Source organism: Spinacia oleracea, chromosome 2 (genome assembly GCF_020520425.1).
Source record: "Spinacia oleracea cultivar Varoflay chromosome 2, BTI_SOV_V1, whole genome shotgun sequence".
Classification (NCBI taxonomy): Eukaryota; Viridiplantae; Streptophyta; class Magnoliopsida; order Caryophyllales; family Amaranthaceae; genus Spinacia; species Spinacia oleracea.
This window is the reverse complement of record NC_079488.1, coordinates 102,031,673-102,050,766: the sequence shown is the minus strand read 5'-3', so window position 1 is coordinate 102,050,766 and position 19,094 is coordinate 102,031,673. Positions and strand designations below refer to the sequence as shown.

The window sequence follows — 19,094 nt, the reverse complement described above, 5'->3', positions numbered from 1 at the left end:
TATGAAATTCTCGAGTGTCTATACCTATTAAGGTGCGTTTTACAAGTGCATGGATCGAATATGTAATTGACATGTATAAGGATTAGGAAATCTAGGAATTACTCATACACACATACAATAAAATACCAAGCCAATAAGTGTTTTTTTTTTTTTTTTTTAATTGTTAAAAAGAGTCTTGGGTATCCATTACAACTTCTGCGCAATGTTCACTGAGTTTGGCGATCAATAATACAGTGAGAAGTATGAATCAATCGAGTACAAGCAAAGAGTAGCTGCATTAGCCGCACATTGCTATTCTAGGCAATGCCCGAACATGAAGCCCCCCATCAATGTGTAGTGTAAGCATGGTTCTATAAGTAACCTTTTTAGTCTCATCCCCCAACTTAAACCTGAAATATCGAACAAGTGTCATTGAAACTATCTTCATTTGCCTGTAAGCGAAGTCTTTTCCTAGGCAAATCCGAGGACCCGCCTGCCAAATCCAACATGATCGAAGTAGTTAACCAGTTAGAACATACATACTTGATACTTACCCTCCTGTGAAAAAAGAAGCAATTAGTTAAAAACATATAAAGATCACTTACATGAAACGCCACGAATTTGAAGGGTGATTCTTGTTGGAAAACACCATTTTGATCGAGCCATCTTTCAGGCCGAAACTCCTCTGCATCATCTCCCCAAATGTAAGGCATCCTACCCATTGCATAGCCTATATAGTAAATGTCATCTCCCTTCTTGACCTTGTTACCATCTGGAAGCACATCATCTTCTAGTGCTGCCCTTCCATCCTGCATTAATATGTGTTTACAAACATATCTTATTAGTAAGACTACAGAATATACACAAATATCATCTTAATTAATGCTGAATTTAAATTACCACTGGAACACCAGGATACAGCCTCAGGGTCTCTGTAAGAGCAGCATGAAGGTAATGCATCTTTTCCAGCGTTTCCTCATTAATTCGCTCAACAAAATCATCGACTTTGATTTCATTCTCAGTTTCTGCAATGTATTCTTTCACTTCTTGGAAAACCTTTTCCTGTACTAATGGATTCTTGCACAACATGTAGATAAACCACGAGACTGTATTCGCTGTACTATCTTTTCCAGCAATCATAAAGTTCAGAATGATATCCCTCAAGTACTGATCAGTCATTTGATCTGGTTCTGTCTTGCTTGCCTCTATGAATCTGGATAGTATATCTTCCTTCACAATCTGCAACAAGTATTTTGTTCAAATGATTTATTTGAACCAAATGTCATGTAATTTGCTAAAAAAAAATGCTTACAGAATCCTGTTGCTCAACCAGTTGTTTCCTTTTTGTGGTGATTACTCCATTAACAAATGAATCGATGACTTTGATGTTCTTTTTTAGTGCAGCCTCAGAGCCAATATTAAGGGCTCTTTTAAGCTTCCATGACGGATCAACAAATCGCCAATAAACTAATGCATTAGCATCATCAAAGGCCTTCATAAATTCAACCCCTTTTTTGCTTGTTCCCTCAAGGCAGTTCAAATCAACCCCAAAACCAACTTTGAAAATGGAATCCAATGTACATCTCATTAGCATGTCCTGCACAACTTAAAGGGTTATTAGCATTCTATATTTATAAGATGAACATGCAGAAATCATATTCTCATGTAGTTTGTAATTGGTTAGGGGTGAAGTTTTTTCTAGGAAAACTAGTTTTCTCAATTGCCTTTGATTGGAAAAGGAAGTTTGCAGAGTTAATGACTTCTGAAATGTATTCTCAGAAAACTCTAATAAAACAGTCTTCCATAATCCTAACAGAACAGTGTGTCATAGAGCAACCAGTTCATATTTCTTTCATCTTTGACCAGGCTAAACATACAAAAACTGTAATATTAAGAATGTCAATTCAGATATGTTTGCTGCTACTGCATAACTGCAACAAAAAGTCAGCGCCTTTAAGCAACTTTCCAACTGGCCACAATATAAAAGCGATTAACAGATTTGTTTCTGTATTGTATTATAAAACATAAACTGAAGCAATCAAATCAGGAAATCAGAATCAATGCTTAGTTAATACTTACATGGATGTCTAAGATGTCATTTGCCTTAGAAATCTGCGAAATAATCCTGACAAATTTTGCAGCATTTCTTCTGAAAACAGCACAGCTGAAATCTCTCAATACCCGGGCTGAGAATTCAAAGCTCGAAAGCTTCCTCTGCTGCCTCCACTTATCTCCATCAACAGCAAAGATTCCTTCCCCAAACAGATCAATAAGTATATCTCTATTATACTTGCCTTTTGCATACTTGTCAAAACTTGTTTTCAGAATGTGTTCTATGTTTCTGACATCGGTAGTGTAAAATTCACTCTGGTCAGGCGCTAACAGACGAAAGGTGGGATGTTTTCTAGCAGTCTCAGTTTGTTGATCATACAGTTTATTGAAATAGAACAGTTGGTGAAAGACTGTTCCTTTTACTGGGGGATAGTTCGGACTGCGAATCGACTTACCGGAGAATATTTTGATGAATACAGCAAGAACAAATACAAATAACAGCAAAAGTGCTGATGCTATGAAGGCGAAAATGGCTGAAAACACATCCATATTCTTTTATCAAGATCAATTAATCCATGATTGTTATTCATAAGCTAGAATTCTTATCTCCTGTTTTTAATTAGTCAGAGATCCCAACAACTCTCAGTATTATAAGGCTAAAGCACAGTCATCAATGAAAAAACTAAACAAATATCTACTGAAAACTTGGGATATAATAATCATTTCAAAGTAGCATGTAAATAAATTATCTAGTAATATTTCTTGATGACAGAGGTAAATGAGGTTTTGGTATATTAGAAAGGTCACAAAAACCTATGGTTGACTCTCTTAATCCATTAAAATATTCACGACAATGATATATACGGACATAAGCATAATATTAATCAACCATTAATAATACAATCACGCGTAATTTTGTCATGCATTACGAAACTAACATCATAGGAGACGGATTTAATCCATCACTGTATTTAATAGTATAATCAAGCCATCACTAAACTCAAAAACAAATTGGAATGCAACTTACAGAATGAACATATTCCTAAAACGGATGCTAGATCAGTGGAAATTTGAAAGGGTTTGCTAACGGAAATGGTCAACTTTTGCCATCCGTTTTTTTCAGTAACTTTTTTTTCGGAGGGTAGCAGTGCATGAAGCAGAGATTAAACTGGTGGAACAGAATATGAAGGTCTACCTTAGTACTCCGTATCCTTAAGCAACTTAAGCACGATTTCACGACATCCTAAAATAGTATACGGGCCTATTATTGCTTGCCGAAGGGTAATGATAAAAGATACAACCCAAAATGTAAAAATATATACTTCCTCTGTTTGTTTTTACCGGAAATGTTGGTCACTTTTACGTATGTCAATGCACAACTTTGATCATTAATATGTTCAATTCTCTTTAAGAAATAAAATTGATATTTTAAAAATACACATGGAGACCAATCTAACAAGATCACACATGACTATATTTTATCTTACCTATAAATCACCAATAATAGTCAAAATAGAATACGAGAATAGCATGAAAAATCCAAACGTTGCGACTTACGAGTATTAAAAAATGAAGTACATACCTAAATGAATACTAGCTAGTAGCTACTAGTCCACTACTACTATTGAACATAGGCAAAGTCCATGCATTAGCAATTTAGCACATAGCTACCCTTGGCAAAGCTTGAACATGGAGACCTCCATCAACGTGAAGTGTAAACATAGTCCTATAAGTAACCTTTCTTGTCTCATCCCCCAATCTAAAGCGAAATAATCGAAGAAGAGCAATTGAAACAATCTTCATTTGCCTATAAGCAAAGTCCTTTCCTAGACAAATCCGAGGACCCGCCTGCCAAAAACAACAATTTCAATCGTCACATTACTAATTACTAGTTCAACTCAGATAATCAACGTGACTATTAATTCCAAATGGAGGTAGCTAGGGAGTAAATATGATGAAGATCACCCTACATGAAATGCTATGAATTTGAAAGGTGATTCTTGTTGGAAAACTCCATTTTGATCAAGCCATCTTTCGGGGCGGAATTCATCTGCATCATCTCCCCAAATGTAAGGCATCCTTCCCATAGTATAGGCTAAGTAGTTTACAGTTTCTCCCTTCTTAACCTTGTAACCATCTGGAAGTACATCATCTTCCTGTGTTGTCCTCCCATCCTACCATTATTATAAGTATGCATGACATAAAAATGGCGAAATTTGATTAAAAATGTCACAGAAATTAGTACACAAAGCATGTCAATATAATTGAGGTATCTGGAAGTTACCACTGGAACTCCAGGATAAAGCCTCAGGGTCTCTGTAAGAGCAGAATGAAGATAATGCATCTTGTCTAGTATTTCATCACTGATTCTATCCACGAAATCATCGATATTTATTTCATCGTCTGTATCAATAATATACTCTTTCACTTCTTGGAAAATCTTCTCCTGTATTAATGGGTTCTTGCACAACATGTAGATAAACCATGATACTGTATTCGCAGTACTATCTTTACCAGCAATCATAAAGTTTAGAATGATATCCCTCAAGTACTGATCAGTCATTTGATCTGGTTCTTTCTTGCTTGCCTCTATAAATCTGGATAGTATGTCTTCCTTCACAATCTGCAATAATGCAACAATAATGTCATGACTCATTATTTATACAATCTATAAATGTCATCATTGATTTTCTTTATAAAATAAGGCTCACAGAATCCTGTTGTTCAGCCAATTGTTTCCTCTTTGTTGTGATTACTCCATTAACAAACGCGTCCATGACTTTGATGTTTTTCTTAAGTGTAGCCTCAGAGCCGATGTTAAGGGCTCTTCTAAGCTTCCATAACGGATCAACATATCGCCAATAAACCAATGCATTAGCATCATCAAAGGCCTTCATGAATTCAATCCCTTCCTTGCTTGATCCTTCAAGGCAGTTCATGTCAACCCCGAAACCAACTTTGAATATAGAATCTAATGTACATCTCATTAACATATCCTGCCAAATATTGAAGTGTTACAAACAATCGATGCAAATGAACTTGCAGAATCATATTCTTTCAGTTCTAGCTGAAGTGTGCCATATCAAGCATACAAACTGTTTGAAAACAAGGAAAAACTCCTGGAACTATTTGCTGACATGAGCTCATTTTCGACCAGCCGCAATAACTAGCTAGGGACCTAGGTCATTGTAAGGCTCAATTCTTCAACTTTTAAATACCAGTTTGATAACTGAAAATCTGTTTGATCAGTAATAATCGGTACGGTTAGAGATGATCAGTGGGTCAGGTCTGATCTAGCCCATCCTGACACAGCCCGTAGTGGGTCACGCGGGTTGGACACTTGGACTCACTTATGACTCAAAACAACTCGCTCAATCAGGATTTTTTTGATGTGTTGTGGGTCGAGTTTTTCCAACTCAACCCATTTCAACTCACACCCATCAAACCCGACCCAATCCACCAAGGCACATCCGACCCACCTACCCAGGAAACACAACACACGAACCCAACCCACCAACACACGTTACCCACCAGACCAGCCATACTAATTTAAGCTATTTTATAGGTTTAAAATGCTAATAAATTTTATTTTATAATTTAAATATACATTAACTACGTTATGTGAGTATATTAAATTATCAATAACATAAGAAATAATTAAATGAAGTCCATTAAATTGTAACTTTAACACTTAATTAATCATCCAAATCCATTTGACCAACATCAGCTCCTAAAACTCGTCTAAACCCACCAAGCCAACATGACCCATTGGAGATGCATCATGTTCCAAAACCTATCGTAACCAACCAAATCCATTTGACCCACACAACCCACCACGACCCATGACCCATCACGCGTACTGTGTCCACACAACACAACACACAAGTACACAACCCGAGTCACCCGACCACCTTGACTTTCACTGGGCGAGTCGTGTGTCAACGATCCCCAACCCACCAAACCCACCTATGACCCGGCCACCGAACCCATCTCGTTGGCCATCTCTGCATATGGTTAGATAAAGGAGAAGAGAAGTGGAGAAAAAGGCCTCAACGGTACTTTCCAATTCATGTTAATAAAATAAAACAAGCCTACTAAACAGAATGAAATCAACAATTTAACCCTTACATGGATGTCGAAAATGTAATTTGCAGAAATAATCCTAACGAGTTTTGCAGCACTAATCCGGAAAACAGCACAGCTAAAATCTCTGAGTACCCTGGCTGAGAATTCAAAACTGGCAATCTTCCTTTGCTGCCTCCACTTATCTCCATCAACAGCAAATATTCCTTCCCCGGACAGATCTTCAAGTATGTCTCTATCATACTTGCCTTTTGTGTAAGTATCAAACTTTGTTTTAAGAATGTGTTGTATGTTTCTGACATCAGTTGTGTAAACATCACTCTGATCAGGTGATAGAACGCGAAAGGTAGGATGTTTTCTTGCAATTTCGGTTAGGTAGTCGTATAATTTGTTGAAGTTGAACAGTAGGTGGAACACTGTTCCTTGTACTGGAGGATAGTTTGGATTGCCAATCGATTTTCCAGAGTATATTTTCACAATCACTACAAGGATAAGTATAAAGATCAGGAAAACAGCAGATGCTATGAATAAAATGGCGGCCCAGAAGAAATCCATGATTGTTTTGATTGAAGTCGTAAAACTAGAAGAATGAGATGAGAAAGAACAGTTGACTGCGGAAATCCTCTAGGGGTTGTTAAAAAATATTTCCGATCTTCGGTGGAGAAGGTAGCTAGGTGTGGACGTGTGGCAGTACACTCGAAAGGTATGATGGTTTCTCATATCTGTCCTTTTAATTTACTCTATTTGTCATTTTAGTCCGTCCTTAAAATATCAACGCTTAATAAAGCATATTGAATATGGAACAAATAATTAAGAACGGAGGAAGTATAATTTTTCAGCTTGTTTTTGTTTGCATCACTTTGACTTTGACACTATTCATACACTATGTATTATATTTGACTTAAACTTTAAATATTACTCCGTACTCCGTATTATGTAAAATGTTGTTGGATTAGTCCCAATACATATTTTCATAACTTTTCATAAGTTTTGTGATATATATGGTACGATGTTGGTGTTTTTTTTCTCTTTTAAAAAGTAAGAAAAAGAAAAATAATATTAAAAAACCCTCCTCACGAAAGATATTCCTAATGCATCAAAAGAAATGATATGAGCTAAACTAGAGTTTATACGTAGATCAACATTTAAACTAGAGGTGGCCTTAAACAATTGTGATGGTATTTTCACCGTTTTGGATGGTTGTAGCTTGTACGGTACGAAGTTATTTGTTTGAATAATTTAATTACACTTGTTATTTGTTCATTTTAGAAAGACCGGAAGATAGCATACTTAAACATAGATTAATAGTGATAAAACAAGAAAGTCGGAAAGTGATCGATTATTTAATTAAATCCTTAATTTTACTGATTAAAATTCAGATTTCGAAAGTCAAGTTAAAAGGGATCTCTTTCAATACGCTTACTCGTAAGAACTGTGACATCTCGAATTAACAATTTGACTAACGACACGTTTGATAGCAAGCAATAAACGGTGACAATGCGAATTAATTAAAGTATAATTTGGCAAGTAAAGTAACATTATCATAGGAATGAATGTCAATTTTTCTCATAAATTTACGTATAAATACATTCTCATTAATACCATTTATCATCAGTTACCAAACGAGCTGTTTATACTTCTATATCATCGAAAGCGATGAATGTGAAAATTCAAGTACAAACTTCTAAGATGAATAGCATAGAATGGCTGAATCTTAATCATGTCGTCAAATAAAAATTGATCATTTGCATATAGAATTGTGTCGGTTGAAATTTTTGTTCTCTTCACCTTATTCTTATTGTTTATTAGATAAGACAAAAAAAATCAGACCAAACCAGAAAAAGCAAGAAGCGCTCACAAAAAGAAATTAGATAAATCAGACCAAACCACGTGAAAAGAACAAAGACCTAAGATTCCTTACTATTATTCAAGGGTGTTGTTTTTTCCCAAACCTTCATTGCTATAAAAGCGGAAGGAAATTTAGCTGTTAAAACTCTTAAAAGATAATACAGAAATGTGACTGACTGGAGTCAATACCGAATGACAAATGCAATTACACTTTCTTACAAATAACATTAGCATCTAACTGAGTCCTCTACAAATTTCATCCTCTCTGAATGATGACTAGACCTAATAATCAACATAATCAACAACATAATCCTACTTCTCAGTTCTCACAATTGTGTTTCGCTTGTCGGGATCCAACTCATTGGTTCTTGGGTTTCGATGGTAGAAGCACTAGAAGGTGGTGGATACAATGGTGCAACCTCTGTAATTGTCGGTGCAGCTATGCTGAACGGTACAACAGGTGCGACCATAGTTGGTACAGTAACACTCTCTGGTGCAAGTACAGAGTTACTAGGTTCAACATGGACTGTCGCATTCACCGACGCAGCTGTCATTGGCGGTTCATCAGGGGTTGGAGATGCCGTTAAATTCATTGTTGACAGATTTTCAAGTTGTTGCAACGCCGTCAATGCATCATCAGCTCCATCCTCATTAGCTAAATAAGGCCTGAGCACACCAACGGCCTCTTTGATGCTTGCTTGCTGCAACCAATTTAAAGACAACAGTTAACGTAAATGAGATAGTGGACTCCAAAGGGGAGTATTTTCGAACATAATGGACATTTCATCAACATTATTGACTTACCATGTTTTCCACCTTCCTCATCAGCTCTTCATTAGCTGCTACTTGCTCAGATGTTTCCTTCCCCACAATTAAAGCATTCTACAGTGATAAATTGCAAGCATGATAGTATGAGACATCTTAATGGAGCATATAGATCATGCAAAACAGTGTTTAAAGATACAGTAGAACTTTTAGGACAGTAGCAACAGCACAACACATCGGCATGGAAAATGTTGTCAAATACTCCCTCCGTTTCTTTTTATTTGTTACGTTTTGACTTTTACACGTTTATTAACGTATAATAAAGATTATTTTTCTTTTTTATTAAAAAAATAAAACCAAGTAAAACTTCAATCCACTAATCATTACAACAACCAATAAGATTGTTTTATTTATCAAAATGAACCAATAATGGAAAAGAACAAATTGGGAAATTGTAAAGAAAATTTAATAAGTTGAAAAAATTAGACCAATCAAAATTAAAAGTTGGCACAAAAAAATGATAGTATAATAAATTTATAAAAGGAAAGATTCTCCCACGTAACAAACATTGTGAAACACCCCAAAAGGAATACGTAACAAACAAAAAGAAACGGAGGGAGTAACTAATATCCACTGAATCTGAAGCGTCTACATATTCTCACAACCATAGCAAAATCTCTCTCCTTTACCAAGATATCTTTCAAAATCAAATGCAAATTTCATTTACTGAGCTCCGATATGTGATATGTGATATGTGATATTAATCCCAAACTTGTTATGGAGAATACTATTTCCTGAATTTTAACAAGTCCAGTAGCACCAAAATACGAAAACAAGTATCGTGTAACTAATAACTTTTTTCAAAACATCTCGAGCACATAGAATGACAGAATGTTTCAATTTTGAGAGGAACACAAATATATTATAAATTCACACTGAAATGAAAAATGAATCCCTCAATTTGAAAGTTAGGAAACAAGCTTCATGAATGAACCAAGTTAGCAGATTAGACATTCCTCTCTTTTCCTCCCATGCCCAGTCCGGAACAGAAAATGAAGTAGAATGAATCTGTCAATGTTAAGTTCAAGAAGTAGCTTAATGTGCTACCTCAAATCAAGTTAACAAAGAATATATCTTGCGTTCTTACCATAATTTCTCCCTCTATCTCTTCTCACTCCCCCCCCCCCCTCCCGCCCCCTTGTTTTTTATTACTTATGGGGTTGGAGTGTTGGACTGCCTTCATACGTTTTTCTAAATGACTATTCACTACAAAAGTCTGCAGTACTAAATACCATTCAGAGCCCTATACTGATAAAATGCTAACTCAAATGGCTCTTAATCACCCCATATAGACTGGTAAGAAACCACGCATAATCAGCAACATCCTTGTGCCAAAGACAAATATTGCAGAGTAGCAGCTTAATGAGGTTTGCCACAGGCTTCAGTTCCATGAGGCTCAAATAGAGAATAATTATAACTATACTTTTCAATGCTAATATTGAAACTGAAATTCATTTCAGGCTATTAGTCCATCACCTGCTTTCCTGTTGCACTAGTGCACTACGCTTGACCGACCTAAATAACAGCCGGTCATTGCAACTCAATTTCTGGCAGGTCATCATGACCATTATTATGTTTCAGTAGGCGGACAATGAACAGCAGCATGACCGTCGGGCAAAATGCTCAACCATAGGCATAAATAATTGAATACTTCCTCCGTTCTTTAATAGTTCAAACGTTTTGACTTTCACGTTTGCCAACGCAAAATCTTTGATCATTAATATCTTGAATTATAAATACGTAAAAATAACAAAATTTGAGTAATAATTACACATTAAGATGAATCTAACAAGATCACACATGACTATATTTTATTAAATTGTAAATAAATAAATAAATAATTTTTTTTTGATGTTGAGAAAATACACATCGAGATGAATCCAACAAGATCTCAAATGACTATGTTTTGACTAACATATAAATCACTAAAGATGGTTAAAAGGGAGTATATGAATAGTGTAAAAGTAAAAAGCTGCCACTATTAGAGAACGGAGGAAGTATGATTCTATAAAGTCATGGCCCTCGTGGGAGTTTACTATCTGAAAAGAATCCTAAACCCACCTAACTAACATTTACCAAAAACTATTGCTGACATACCATATTCTCAATTCAAACACTAGAATAGCAACAAAAAGAAGAACACAAACATTGTATGTCACACTTTTCAAACTTGAAAGGAGAAAGAAAATAGTACCCGGGATAGCATAGGGACTAAAGTAATAGGATTACAAGAAAGCAACTAAAGTCGGACATCAGGTTTGGAAAAACAGATACTTCGTATAAGAAGTATGAAGAAATCAAAAGTTGAAATCAGTCAATTAGGGGTAAAGAGGTAGTATGACTGAGATGTAATTGAATAGGAGTTGTTCTATGAGTTTAGTAATTAGCTTTCCCAAGGTATGGAGATTAAAATCCAAAAGGAAAAATAATTGCAAAAATATTATTATGTTGTCCCAATTACCCCTATTACAGGATAGATTCACATGATTTTCCTCTTCCATCAAATACGTCGTACATCTCAGCAACAAAATCCACCTCCACAGAGGTCAGCATACAGGTGGAGTTAAATTATATATATTTTTTTTTAATTGATATGCAGCAATGCTGTCGAGCTTTTACTAAATAATTGACTAATCGATCGAGTTGGTTAAACAAAACATTGACCACTCAATCAGCATCCAGAGTCCTCATAGTTTGAGCTACCCAAAACTCATACAAAGGATGCACACATTCTAAGAGCACGCCAAACTTTTCTTACACGACATCTACTTCCCCGTGGAAGACAGGTTTTGAAAGTACCCACTGAAAACTTACAGTTTCAGCAAGAAATAGCGGTACTATCAAAAGCTTGAGTTGTGTTTGATTCTATAGAATCCTAACAAACAGGGAAACTCCTGTTTCTACAAAGCTTCCCAGCCTTAGCAAAATCTACATCCCCAATCACATTTCAGAGGTACCCCCATGCTGAAATCATGTATCCTCCAAACACCCTAGCATCGTACTAAGAAAATTAACATTCTTTATTTTTTTGGGGTTGGAGGTGACCTATCTTTTATCTTTTTGGGGAAGAAGCATTAATGAGCTAATATGATATTTCCTCAAATATGAAGTAGTAATTACCAACAGCTACTGATGTCACAAGCTTTGGACAGCATCCCCTCACAGCTTGATCCACACAAAAAAACTGAATATTTTCTGTCCACAACATCCATCACGAAGTATGCCTCAACAAAAATGCCCAGTTGAACGTCAAATTTCTCTTCAATAGGAAACGAAAAATTCTGCCATCCCATTTTTAGCTCACCTTACCAGTACCTTTACTCAAACAAGTTCAAAATCAAGCTAGTGATGATATGCACAAATCCAAATACCCCTATCACCAACAACTCTAGCATCATATCATGCCCAAGTACTCAAACATCCTTATACAGTTATATCCATAAAGCCTTAACCCAAACTGTTGCAATACTTATATTCTCAAAAAAAATAGCAAAAATACAAGCTTGTAGCTTTATTTTTTTCTCTCTTTCTTTTATACTTTTATTTTGATTTTATCAGTAATTTATTGACTTTGAAGCCTTGTTATTCAATTCTAGTAGCTTTTGTTGGATTGTTGTAATTTGCTGATTGCTTTAATTAAGTTTCCTCACTTCTTTTAGCTGATAAGGTGGTTTTATCTTCTTCTTTAATCCTTCTTTTAGCTGATAAGGTGGTTTTATCTTCTTCTTTAATGAACTAAATTTAATGAATCATGTCTTTTCTTTCTTTTCCTTTCTCACAATTTCTCTGTTATTTCCTTAATGGTAGATTTTGTAATTCTTTTTGCTAATGTCTTTCAATTCATGTAGCAACAAAGTAATATTAATTGAAAGCTAGTTTTGTTAGCCATTAAGCAAATCTCCAACGAGAATTTCTCATTTTTTGTGGCAAAATACAATGCACAATAGCACTTTGAAACCTAATTCTTCATTACCATGTAATATCGCCAAACCCCTCACAGTCCTATATATTTTCCATAATCCAATTAGTAAATGCAACTTTTTTCCATAAAGAAACATAAAAATAAAAAATATTCAAACAATTTAAACATAATTACAATTACAAAAAAACCTGAAACTTCCAACAAAGAGTCCATGTTTAATGTTTTACTACAGCCACTCTAAATTTGACAACAAATCCCGTGAAAGACGGAAACACGCAATTTGAAAGGGAAAATTAACATCTAACCCGTCAAAGATGGAAACACACAATTTCTAAGAAAATTTTGACAACAAATCCCGTAAAAGACGGAAACGTTTGACAACAAATCTCGTAAAAGACGGAAACACACAATTTGTAATGAAAAATTGACAACAAATCCCGTAAAAGACGGAAAAACACAATTTGGTTACGTTTGTAAGGAAAAGAATTGAAGTGTTTCTTTTGCCAAAATAATCCACAAAGGGCGTTACAAATGGGAACGGGGGAATTCAAACCTGTAGACCTATAGTACTCACTACACAAGCCCTCCATCTTTGTCACCAGGTCAAAACTCCTTAACGTGCTCGGTTTTATAGATTGGTAAACAGATTTAATTGTTCTTTTTTTGAGGAAATAAACATATTTTATTGTTACCCCCAATATTAATTACATTGCCAAACTAGTTGTAAATTTGAGAATATCCTATAACATTAACAGTAAACATCAACTTTCTTTTTAATTCACCTCATTTTTAGCACAAGGGCAAAGGTATCAACTAGTTAAGTGGATTTCCTGAGAACTTTCTTATACTACTATCTAATGGAGTACGAATTTTCTACTATGGTACAAAGTAATTCAAGAAATTTGACAACATAGATTTAAACAATAAAAGTAACTAGCAAACACATATATCAGATCAATTTCATTTTTACAGTCCACACCAAAAAAAAAGTTTTTAATTTGAATATTAATTCAGCAAGACAAAAAGAAAAACTACTTTTAGCACTAATCTTCTTCCTCCTCTCAGTAAATGGCCTCAACATGTTAACAATTTACCATTCCTCTATTCTTCAATAAATTGATTTCCAATTGTGCCCCTCTGACATTCATGTAAGGTTGTGAACATTCAATTCAAATACAAGTCAAACAAATACATCACAGGTCCCAAATTTCAAATTCAAACAAACTCAAAATTTAAGAGGGAAAAAAGGTGCAGCACTATTACCTTCCTAGGCCTGCCACGAGGCTTGCCGACATACTTCCTCATTAGTTTCGATGGGGCTGCAGTCCACACAATCCCCTTAGTAGGCGGCCGACCACGCCGCTTACCACCAGCAACACCGCCCCCGGGAGCCACTGCCGCTTGCCTTGGCGGGCGTCCACGCGGCTTCTTCCCAATGGGCATCGCAATAGGGCCCAATGAATTCCTCTTAGGCCTACCCCTACCCCTAGGCTTAGCCCCCGTTACAGATGCAACGCCAGGAGCGGGAGCGGAAGCAGGAGACCACTGCGCCTTCGAAGGTCTCCCTGGCCGCCTCTTCGGCACCTCAGGAATTATGCCATTAGCGGAAACGGGTTTGATTTCAACCTCATAAATTGGCTGAACAAACTGCTGCAGCTGTTTCTGTTGATTCTTAAAAGGCCGACCACGCTTCCTAACAGGAGTTTGCCCGTTGTTCAATCCAACCTCAGGAGGAGAATAAACGGGCTGCTCTTGCGGCTGCGAAACCGGCTGAACAAACGGCACCTCCGCAACAGCAAGCTCCTGCTGTCGTTGCCTCGGTGGCCTACCTCTAGGCCTTTTACCAGACGAAGGCCCATTACCAACCCCAGCAGCAGTAGCAGGAGAAGGAACGACAGAACCCGGTGTAGTCTGGGCTAAAGGTTTAGCCTTTGCTGGACGTCCGGGTCTCCTTTTCGGAGTAGACTCAGCAGATTGATATTCCGGCGGCAATTGCGCTTGCTGATGAGGTTGTAGAAATTGTTGCGGCGGAGGAGCAGATCTAAGAGGAACAGGACTAGCAGCAGCAGCGGCTGCGGCAGCGGCAGCAGCAACAACAGGAAGTTGATAAGAATTCTTAATCATAACGAGTTGACCAGAACTCTTCAGCCTTGTCAGGTGGTGAGTTAGCAAGGCCGAGTGAGTGGGTGGGAGATTTGTATAAACTCGGTCAATGTACTTAGCAATTGCTCTCTTGCTTGATCCACCTGCTTTCCCTTGTGAACTGTCCCATAATATTGCTGCTGTTATCATCTGCACACAACCATTTACATTAATTAATTACCCTATTTTATAATTCTCAATAAATTTTATTAAAAATAAAAATAAAAATAAAAATAAAAATAAAAAATTAATTTCGGATCTAGTCAAGTAGAAAAGAATTATACCTCGGCGTAAGAGGGGTGAGAGGGGGCGAGTTGGGGGAGAGTTGGGGTGGGATTAGCGACGAAGTTAAGGTGGACATCGGTGGTTGTCTCGGCGGACTGAGGTGGTAGAGTTGCTGCTTGCTGGTGTTGCTCCATGGAGGAGGAGGAGGAGGAGGAGGAGGAGGATGGGGAGAGAGAATTTAGGGACCCCGAAAAAGGGGTTTTCTTTTTTCTGATTTTCTCGATTTATTTTTCTTGAAAATAATTTTCAAGAGAGAGAAAGAGATAAATTGGGGAGATGGTAAGTGTGTAATGTAAATAGAAAAGGGGAAATAAATATATTTTTATTTTTCTAATGTAAATATGTGGAGTATTTAACATGTTACACTTGCTATCTTGTTTGGATCTGAATTTTTGATCGGACCGTGACTCCGTGCGAAATGCGTTTCTGCTTAAAGGAACCAGATAGGTGATGTGTTTTTTTTTTTTTTAGTAAAATCATTTTATTAATAAAATGTCATATAATATAATTGAACAAATTGAACCAAAAAGAGGTACCTTTTCATTAGTACGATCATTGAGAAGATTTGTTGCGATTTCACATAATTATTTACTAACAAATCAAATTCACGAAGATACTCCACCGATACTATATAAACCCTAAATACTTAAGTAATCCTAGGAGAACTTGTTAAACTCGAACAATGTAGTTTTATTGAATTTAACGATAAAAACATAAAAAGTTTAAAACAAAAAGATTAGAAAGAAATTTGGCTACTTTTAGCCTAGAAAACCTTTAGATTTGTAAACTCTAAGGAGATAAAATTGTTAGGATTTTAGAAAAATGCTAGATTAGATCTCATGTATGCACGAATATTCTAAAATTATTATTTGACTAAAATATTTCTTTTCCTAAAACTCTTACATATTAATAAATCTTGAATATACCTATTAAATTATCTAATATATATATATATATATATATATATATATAGAGGAAGGCTCTCGTGAGAACACTTCCTTACGGTGAGAACACTTTTTCATAATGGCATTTTCGTAATTATTATGATTAAATATCCCAAATTAATTATTCATTCACTGTATTTGTTTCATTTTTCCGGTGCACTTTCTCTCTCTTCAATTCCCCCCCCCCTCTCTCTCTCTTTTTCGGATTCATCGCTCTCCACCACCAACGTCCGGCGTGTCTCGCCGGTTTCTGTTCGCCGCTCTCCGACGCTCTCTGGTCTCCGTTCTCTGATCTCTGCTCTCAGGTCGTCGGTGATTTTGGTGGCCTCTCGCCTCCGCCGCTGCTACAGTTCCTTGTTCCGCCGCCGCCGCTCTCTGATATACGTTCTCTGATCTCCGCTCTCAGATCGTCGGTGATTTCTGGTGGCCTCTCGCCGCCGCCGCTGCTACAACTCATCTCTCGCCGCTGCTACAACTCATTTATCGCCGCTGCTACAACTCATCTCTCGCTGCAACTCGCCACTCGACACTCGCCGCTGCTATTATCTAGTAAGAACATCTGCCTCCTCCAATCAATCAACACTTCTCAATTCGCAATCAATTTCAATCAGAGATTTTCAATCGATTTTTCGAAATAGATTTTTCGATCGACATTTTTAATTAATTGTTCGGAAATTTTGAAATCGAATTTTCAATCGATTCTTCAAAATCTAAATTCAACAATTAAATTCGATTTTAATTGATTTCTGAATTCCAAAAATCAAAATCGATTTCAATTTTGGTGTGGCGAATCATATCTGCGGTTGTGGTGATGTACTGGTGGTTTCTTATGGAGAGAGACTGAGAGACGGCGGTGGAGATGGAGCGAGTCGACTCAGTCGAATGAGGGTGGAGCGGCAGCGAAGATGGAGGTAGATGTTGAGGAGAGAGGCAGAGAAACCGCGGTAAACTGATTGCAAATTAATTCATTCGAACCAAAAATAATTCAAGAGGACAGATTTTAAAGTTTTGGTTGATTTTTATTTTGTAATTCTTCTTAGATTTGTTTCAAATGTATTATTCCAAATTTTGGTTTAATTATCATTTTTGTAATTTCAATAACTTATTTTATTGATTTATGTGGTTGATTTATTTTTTCAATTCGCATTATAATTTGATTGAACCTCTTGATAATTAACTTATACCACTTTTATTGTGATAGGAAAGCATATAATAAATTTAGAACATGTTTGAATAAACTTAGAACATGCTTGAATAAATTTAGAACATGGTTGAACAAATTTAGAACATCGTTGAATAAATTTAGAACATGCTTGAATAAATTTAGAACATGTTCTTAAAAATTTAGAACATGATTGAATAATTTTAGAACATGAGCTTACAAATTTAGAACATGGTTGAACAAATTTAGAACATGGTTGAACAAATTTAGAACATCGTTGAATAAATTTAGAACATGCTTGAATAAATTTAGAACATGCTTGAATAAATTTAGAACATGCTTGAATAAATTTAGAACATGAGCTTACACATTTAGAACATGGTTGAACAAATTTAGAACATGGTTGAACAAATTTAGAACATCGTTGAATAAATTTAAAACATGCTTGAATAAATTTAGAACATGAGCTTACAAATTTAGAACATGGTTGAATAATTTAGAACATGCTTGAATTAATTTAGAACATGGTTAAATAAGTTTAGAACATGGTTGAATAAGTTTAGAATATGAGTTTGAAAATTTAGAACATCGTTGAATAAATTTAGAACATGTTTGAATAAATTTAGAACATGCTTGAATAAATTTAGAACATGCTTAAATAAATTTAGAACATGAGCTTACAAATTTAGAACATGGTTGAATAATTTTAGAACATGCTTGAATTAATCTAGAACATGAGGTTAAAAATCTAGAACATGGTTGAATAATTTTAGAACATGCTTGAATTAATCTAGAACACGAGGTTAAAAATTTAGAACATGGTTGAATAAAATTAAAGCATGCTTGAATAAATTTAGAACATCGTTGAATAAATTTAGAACATGGGTTTGAAAATTTAGAACATTGTTGAATAAATATAGAACATAGAGAGTGTAAAAGTGTTCTCACCATAAGAAGTGTTCTTACATAAGGAGGTGTTCTCACCGGATCCCTCCCCTATATATATATATATATATATATATATATATATATATATATATATATATATATATATATATATATATATATATATATATATGAGGCATATTTGCTGAACTCTTAGAGCGCCACGTAGGATTACTAATGGTTTCGGCCAATGAAAAATAAGATTTCTAATTTATTTTTGAATTAAAAAAATTGAGTGCCACGTAGACAATTAATTATGTGCCACATAGATATTTTAATTAATTAATTAATAATATATACAATTCCATCCGAAATCAAACACTCTAATAATTAAAAAATAATTCTAAAATAAAATTCAATCAAAATCAAACACTAATCTAAAATAAAATTCAATCCAAAATCAAACAATAATCCAATATTAGAGCACAACGCAGGAAATTTAATGGTTTTCACGAATGGAAAATAAGATTTCAAAATTATTTATGAATTAAAAAAGTCGAGTGCCACTTAAATAAATAATTAGGTGGCATGTAGATAATTAGTTACGAATACTACGTATATACAACTCCATCCAAATTCAACCACTCTAACAATTAAAAAATAAATCTAAAATAAACTTCAATCCAACATCAAACACTTATCTAATCCAATATATAAAATATAACCGTTGATATATATAACAGTTTTATTTTAACTTAACAATTTAATAGAATCCGTGCATAGCACGGGCTAAAATCTAGTATATAATATAGGGTGACAAATTAAAAACTTCTACTATATGATGTTTGATGTGGGCTTGAATAAATCTCCCACAAAGCCCAAAGAGACAGCCTACGACTTATACTGATCAGATGGGCCCAGACCTGGAAAGAAGGCCCAAAGTCCTGCTACTCCACCAGAATAAAGA

At 35.4% G+C, this 19,094-nt stretch overlaps 3 protein-coding genes across 7 annotated transcripts; all 3 read right to left on the bottom strand.

Annotated features, from left to right (window-relative positions):
* Window positions 1–118: 118 nt before the first annotated feature.
* LOC110795806 (cytochrome P450 704C1) lies at window positions 119–3,272 on the bottom strand. Its single transcript, XM_022000830.2, has 5 exons — window positions 2,059–3,272; window positions 1,292–1,576; window positions 880–1,218; window positions 585–788; window positions 119–472 (listed from the first exon to the last, which is right to left on the bottom strand). The coding sequence occupies exons 1-5, from the start codon at window positions 2,578–2,580 to the stop codon at window positions 278–280; spliced, it is 1,545 nt and encodes a 514-aa protein (XP_021856522.1). The 5' UTR covers window positions 2,581–3,272; the 3' UTR covers window positions 119–277.
* Window positions 2,094–6,810, bottom strand: LOC110795807 (cytochrome P450 704C1). Of its 5 annotated transcripts, none has more exons than XR_008928381.1 (6): window positions 6,160–6,810; window positions 4,743–5,027; window positions 4,316–4,654; window positions 4,002–4,205; window positions 3,614–3,879; window positions 2,094–2,231 (listed from the first exon to the last, which is right to left on the bottom strand). XR_008928381.1 is itself a non-coding variant. In XM_056837543.1 (6 exons), exons 1-6 carry the CDS (start codon window positions 6,667–6,669, stop codon window positions 3,688–3,690), a joined length of 1,419 nt encoding a protein of 472 aa, XP_056693521.1. In that variant the 5' UTR covers window positions 6,670–6,810; the 3' UTR covers window positions 3,563–3,687. The 5 variants fall into 5 exon arrangements, 3 of the variants coding, with proteins under 3 accessions (XP_056693521.1, XP_056693520.1, XP_056693522.1); XR_008928382.1 differs by having other exon boundaries at window positions 2,186–2,320; XM_056837543.1 differs by lacking the exon at window positions 2,094–2,231 and having other exon boundaries at window positions 3,563–3,879; window positions 4,316–4,434; window positions 4,546–4,654.
* A 1,195-nt stretch (window positions 6,811–8,005) lies between these two features.
* LOC110795808 (uncharacterized) lies at window positions 8,006–15,418 on the bottom strand. The gene is made up of 4 exons (XM_022000834.2): window positions 15,136–15,418; window positions 13,973–15,001; window positions 8,767–8,844; window positions 8,006–8,663 (listed from the first exon to the last, which is right to left on the bottom strand). The coding sequence occupies exons 1-4, from the start codon at window positions 15,268–15,270 to the stop codon at window positions 8,289–8,291; spliced, it is 1,617 nt and encodes a 538-aa protein (XP_021856526.1). The 5' UTR covers window positions 15,271–15,418; the 3' UTR covers window positions 8,006–8,288.
* Window positions 15,419–19,094: the final 3,676 nt, after the last annotated feature.